At 37.3% G+C, this 6,513-nt stretch overlaps 1 protein-coding gene across 1 annotated transcript; it reads right to left on the bottom strand.

The window, feature by feature from the left end:
* Positions 1–1,799: 1,799 nt before the first annotated feature.
* LOC131658743 (uncharacterized) lies at positions 1,800–6,264 on the bottom strand. Its single transcript, XM_058928007.1, has 4 exons — positions 6,214–6,264; positions 3,255–4,205; positions 2,224–3,168; positions 1,800–2,138 (listed from the first exon to the last, which is right to left on the bottom strand). The coding sequence occupies exons 1-4, from the start codon at positions 6,262–6,264 to the stop codon at positions 1,800–1,802; spliced, it is 2,286 nt and encodes a 761-aa protein (XP_058783990.1).
* Between the last annotated feature and the right edge of the window lie 249 nt (positions 6,265–6,513).

Below are 6,513 nucleotides of genomic sequence, written 5' to 3'. Positions count from 1 at the left end.
TTTCTAATAAGGCATGACAATTGACACATGTTTTTTTTAAATTAATTATGGCACCCTTGGTTGCACGTTTTACTCTGATTATTTTATTAATTGCCGCGGGGTTTAGAAGGGTGTTACACTAACTATAGAACTTTTCAATCGAAAATAATACCACCATTGAATTCTTAGGGTCCAAATTATTTGGTCTTATTTTGCAGGCTCCAAGAAAAAAAGGCTCGTCGGAGAAGATGGATTGGCCGCTGGAAGCGGAAGCTCAGCTTCGTGGAAAATAAATTATATTTAGCCCAGGGAATTCGTTGACAACGCGCGAACGTTGGCCTTGTGGAAGAGAAGTGAGTCGTAAGGTTTCTATACGCAAGGGCACAGGTTTGATCCCTGCCTCTTGTGTTTGTTTTTTCCCCAAATTCTTTGATTGTCATTGTTTACAGGTTCAATGCATCCGATCAGCTCGTGTACATGGTGCACCATCGCATCTCCACCATTAGATCTCCATAGATCCAAATCAGAAGGCCTGGAGACACGGCCTACAAGGAATTCTATGATTAGCGAGATTAGGTTTTAGCCCCTGTAAAAAAAAATTTTTTGATCACCCCCTTAACATCTGTAGATTCCCTCCCCAGACCCCCCTAATTGCCACGGTTGCACTCAGATTCCCCTAAGATTCTATTTTGAATCACACGTGGAATTTTTTTCCTTCTTAATATCCACCATGGCATTTCATCATCTTCTCAAATTACATTATTTCAGCAAACGAAGAAACTAGGGTTCCTGTTCCTCTCCTCGTAGCATTCCTCAGTCGCTGCTTCACCGCTAATCTCACAACATGGGTAGCAAATCTTCCTCTGTAGGGAACTCCGGTTGCAAATCTCCTTCTTTGCTTCATCGTTCCCAAGCTCCACCTCGCTGTAGTTGTAACATAACCATGAAGATGTGGGTATCAAACACCATTGATAACCCTAAACGCAAATTCTGGAAATGCAGAAATGTACTGGTAAGTTCATTCACATTTTTTTTATTTGGTCTGTTTGCTGTGCAATAAAGGTTGCTTGTTATTCTGCAGAATGGATGCGGTATGTTCATATGGGATGATGAGCTGGGTGAATTCAATGTCGAGGTGATTCAATGTAAATGCACTGAAATGACAAAAGATGCGTTGAAAGAGATTTTGAAGGACATTGTCACTGACAATTTGGGAACAGACACAAGTAATGAGAAGATTTTGAGGTTGAAGAAAAAAGTTGCAATGGAGAAGAAGAGGAACCATAACATGATTGTTGCACTTGTTATGTCTTGGATGTTTTTTGCAGCATTTTATATGTTTCTGTAATTTAGTTTAGGGAAGTGTATGATGTTTGTGATTGTATCACTTGTATCAATTGTATAACTTTTGTGGTTTGTAACAATTTGAGATTGAATGGAATGAATGAGTATATTATCATTTTTCTATAAAGATTTGCAAATAATATGAAGTAATTATGAGATTAGATAACATTTGAGGAAATTGATCCAAAAAACCATTACAAATGTCATAGGTGATTACCCTAAAAGTCATGTAGATCATCACCCTAAAAACCATTTCAAATGTTATAGGTCATTACCCTAAAAACCATTACAAATGGCCACAAAACAAAATACCATCACACAAAATATCTTAGGACATAGTACCATTACTAGACCATTACAAGTTAACTTAATACACAAAATAATCAACTGCTCTTTTGTTTCTTCCATTTCTTCAAAGACCTACTTGACACTCCAAGGCTTGATGATGTCTCTACATGGTCTTCAACTGTGATTGGTTACTCAGATGAACCTGGACCAATAATTGGTTTCTTGAACCAACTTAATTTGACTCTTTCACTCCTCCTTATCTTTAAACCATGGTGAGGTTTGATTGTTTTCTTTTTCTTGGGCTGTGGTTGACTATTGTCTACAACACTAGACTGGGTCTGACTCTGCTGCACATCATTTGGCACATCATCATGAACTTGGTAAGCCTCTACATCATTTTGGACAGCAGCTTGATCATCATTCTGAACCAGATCATTCTCCACATTATTTTGCTCCTCATTATCAGCCTGAACATCATTCTGAACATCATTCTGAACAACCTCAGTAACTTTAGCTTTGACCTTTCTCTACATCACAGCCACAAACAAGCAGAACAAATTAATACATTGAGTGCAACAGAAATATTTATGAAGAACATGTAAAATGTGTTACCTTTCTTTTGAGTGCAACAGGGTCCTGTGTGGGGCTCTTACAGGTCAAAGCATTATGACCAAACTGGTCACATTTTGTACATTTGTATGCAACCCCAGTCCTTCTTTTCCTAGCACCCTCTTCACCACTTTCTCGAATCCTCACCTTTCTAGGTCTACCAGACCCTTGTTTGTAAGCTGGTGGTAGCATGTCTTCAATCTCAGTTTCTGGCCACATGTCTTGGCCATTTATAGGTGACACAGAGAATCCATAACACTTAGCATATTTCTCCCTTGTGTAGCATTCATCAACAAAATCCTCAGGTGTTTGTTTTCTATAGCTCAAAGCAGATACAGCATGCCTACAAGGAATCCTAACCAATTCCCAAAAATTACAGCTACATGATTTGTTTGCTATGTCCACTATGAATTCTTGGTTGTTGAAACTGTGAGTCACTTGGAACTTCTCATCCACAGACCAAGTTGGTAGCCAATGACCACTATGAAAAACTTCATTGTCCAACCTTCTCCTAGGTATAGGCATAACTCTATGTTGCCATTTTTCAAGTTTCTGTACAGAGGTTGCTACCCTATTCATTAAGTACTTCCTAATCCACTCACACATAGTAAGGATTGGTTTGTCCCTAGCAACTAAAATTGTAGCATTGAAAGACTCAGATATATTATTCATCAACACATCACACTTTGGGTAGAAACTAAAAGCATGCTTACACCAGCTCTTGGTAGGTACAGCCATCAACCAAGTCCAAGCATTGAAATCAACATTCTTTAGCTCATTCATCTTCTGCATCCAAGCTTGATGATATGTAGACTTAGCAGCTCCCATCATCAAATCCCTTATTAGGGTTCCTCCACCAAAATTTTTCTTGAAATTGGCATATAGATGTCTGAGGCAAAACCTATGTTCAATCCTCTCAAACATCTCATCAAAAACAGCTACCAGTCCCTGCTCAATACAATTATAGCAATTACATTATATTTCAATAATAGATATGCAGTTAGAGCAATTAGATATAAGTACAAAAACTTTACCTTTTGTTGATCAGAGATAAAAACAATTCTTTTGTCATGTCCAATATCCTCCATCAAAAGTTGGATAAACCATCTCCAACTCTCCTTGGTCTCAGTTTCTACCACTCCAAAAGCCAATGGGAAGTATTGATCATTTGGATCCCTTCCAACTGCAATCAGAAGTTGACCACCATACTTGGTTTTTAGGTGACATCCATCAACCCCTATAAAGGGCCTACATCCATGGATAAACCCTTTCTTGCAGCCATCAAAAGAGAAGTAGAAACTTCCAAATCTAGGTTGGATAGTTGGGCTTGGTCTCTCAACATTAATTTTCACAGTATTGCCACTATTAACTCTTTTTAATTCAGATGCATACCTCCATAGAGCAGCATATTGCATATCAGCATCTCCCTCCACTATTTTTTTTGCCATCAACTTAGCCTTCCATGCCCGAGCAACAGTAATACCCACTGAAAATTTTTGCCTTACATCTTGCATTATGTCCCTGATTCTTACATTTTCACTTGATTGCATTTTCTTGACCACATGCTTAGCCACCCATCTTGAGTTTGCAGATCTATTATTTAAAACCCTAGCACAAGTGTGGGTGTCTACAAGTGTTTTTATAGCATAAGTATGCTTGTGGCCCACTTTGGAACATAAGACCAAAAAACCACATTTAGCCTTACACTCTACCCTTACTCTATAGCTTTCATTTTTCACAAAATTAATTTCCCTACCATTGAGAACTGACCACTCACGTATTGCCTCTTTGAAGTCAACAAGTGTATTAAATTCCATACCCCACTTAAACTTGAAGTCCTTATTTAGGTGCTCTTTCCTAAATTTCTCATACTTGGGCTTATCCTCATCACAAGACTCATCTGGATCTGATGAGTTGAGCTCATCACTAACATATGCATCTTCTTCACATTTCTTGTTGGGCCTAGTCAACAATCCAGCAACTACCTGTCATACCCCAAAATTTGCCCATGTTATTTTCCACACATAAAATCAAAACAAAAGACAAAGCTCCAAAACACACTCTCCTATACAAAAAGCTCTGAACTAGGGAGTTATTAATTCAATGGAAAATCATTGAATCAATGGCTCAAGGTGGTTCCATAGGGTCACCAACATCCCAAAGTATCTCCATATAAAGTTTCAAATCAATCAGAGCAAATTGGGTCCCTCAAATCCTGATTAGGTCAACAGTCGACTCTCAAGGGTAAAATAGTCATTTCAAGTCAATATACAGTCAAAGTTCAAGGTATTTGGTCAACAACACCCTCATAACCCTAAAATCATCATTTGATCAAGGGTTGATCATGATGATGCAAGGAAAGATCAGAGAAGTCAAAAGTCAAGAGTTACTATTTTGGGCATGAATTAAAAAAAGTCAACCAAACTTTGAAAATTCACCAAATATTCATACTTCATCAGAAAAATTCCCACCAAAGCTCATTTTGAAGAGAATTCATTCCTCTATCCAATGGTCCAAGAATCAGAGCCCATAGGTCAATAATCTAAGAGATATGGCTTCATACATTGTAGGTCCTCTTCAAAAGTCAACAAGAAGACACTTTTTTCAAAAGGGTATAAAATGAGAATGGAAAATAATTTTGATATGGAACCAAAGACATTGGTTAGAGGACTCTCTAAGGTTTCTAAAAAGTCCTAGAACACTTCCATACCTAAAAAATTGAGGGATATATGCCTTGTCAAAGTTGGTCGATTTTAGAGGGAAAAATGTGAAAGAAAAAGACTTCAAATTGAATTTTCTTGCAAAGAGGCCCAATATGTTTTGGCCCAAGCTTGCTCCCCAAGTCATCTAGAAGCTCTAATTAGAAGGCCACGAAATTTTGATTAAAATTTGATTTTATATGAATTAATATTCAATTAAATCATGATTTAATCAAATATTTAGAAGGAAAATTGAAAAGATTTAATTTATCTTTAATTTCAATCAATCCCAATCATTAAAATACTACCAAATCATCACAAATTCGGGCAAGAAAGATTGAGTCAAGGAAGATTGAATATAGACCAAATTTAGCAAGTTTCAATACAATTCTCAATCAAATTTCCCAAAATTTAAAGGATGGATTCAAAGAGATTTGGTTGGTTTTTATTAACCTAGATCATTCACTATAAGTATAGCAAGCAATCACAAGGGTTAAGGGGTTTTTTTGGCAGCTTGAGAATCCTAAATACCGTGGAAAGTTTTCAAAGAAAGTGAAACTGGTTTTCAAAGAAAGAGCTCGGTGCAGGGTGCCTCAAGGATCCCAATCGATTCTATGGTCTTCTCTGAACGTGTGCAGATCCTCACCCTCGATTGAGACACGCTGAAACGCAAGATACAGGTTCATGAAAGTGTCAATATTGTTCAGATTCGAATTCATTCATATAAGCATTTTGCATACGATTTGATTGTTTGTTTATGTTTACATTGATACTATGATTGTTCCTGGGCATTTTATTGGTCTTTTAATCGCTTGTATGAAGGAACACCATTATTAGGTTTTCAAGGTCCCGTATTGGGGCTTTCTGGTACAGGGGAAATTAAGCTAATCGGAGATCACCTTCGCGTTCAGGGGGACAAACTCGATCGATCCATGGGCTCGTATCAAATTTTGCGTGTGTATTGTGTGTTTTTGTTTATGCAGAAGCTATGGCGACGGATGCATGTTTGTAGGCAAAAGTCTGGACCTAAAACGACGGACCAACAAGGAAGATGATGCTGTGGCGCTAGTTGATTGGCCCAATTCGAATTCCTCAGCCAACGCGCGCGTTTTGCGTTTTAATTGCGTTTGTATCTTTTCTTTTCACATATATGTTTAACGCTGCGTTCTTATTCAAGTCGTTCAGATAGCACAGATGGCAAGACGTGACTTGAGAAACCAAAAGAGCCTGGGTTCGATTCCCAGGCATGACAATATATTTTTACATGTTGATTTCCTCTGGATCACATATATACACTCAAAGCAGGATCATGCTGCACCTTCACACTCTCAGCCATCAGATGCATTGTGAATCCGATCCAACGTCCCTGATGCTGAAGGCGCATCATATACCCACGCAGCCTCATCACACCAAATCAAACAGATAAGTTTTCTTTTCTTTTTTAATTTTAATTACACAAATCCAATACTTATTTTTATATTATTTTTCTTTTATATAATTTATTCTACCAAAACTTTTCTCTTACATAATAACAATTATATTATTCATAATATTTATTTTATTATATTATTTATTTTATATTAATTATATTTTA

This window comes from Vicia villosa, linkage group LG3 (genome assembly GCF_029867415.1).
Source record: "Vicia villosa cultivar HV-30 ecotype Madison, WI linkage group LG3, Vvil1.0, whole genome shotgun sequence".
Lineage (NCBI taxonomy): Eukaryota > Viridiplantae > Streptophyta > Magnoliopsida > Fabales > Fabaceae > Vicia > Vicia villosa.
This window is presented reverse-complemented; position numbering and strand designations above follow the sequence as displayed.

What these genes read in the sequence shown, in the direction of transcription:
- LOC131658743 (XM_058928007.1), bottom strand. Translation starts at nt 6,264, where the DNA reads ATGCATCTGATGGCTGAGAGTGTGAAGGTGCAGCATGATCCTGCTTTG. An exon ending in TTATCTCTGATCAACAAAAG is followed by an intron (nt 3,169 to 3,254) that starts GTAAAGTTTTTG and finishes TGTATTGAGCAG; the next exon opens with GGACTGGTAGCTGTTTTTGA. An exon ending in CTGTTGCACTCAAAAGAAAG is followed by an intron (nt 2,139 to 2,223) that starts GTAACACATTTT and finishes GCTGTGATGTAG; the next exon opens with AGAAAGGTCAAAGCTAAAGT.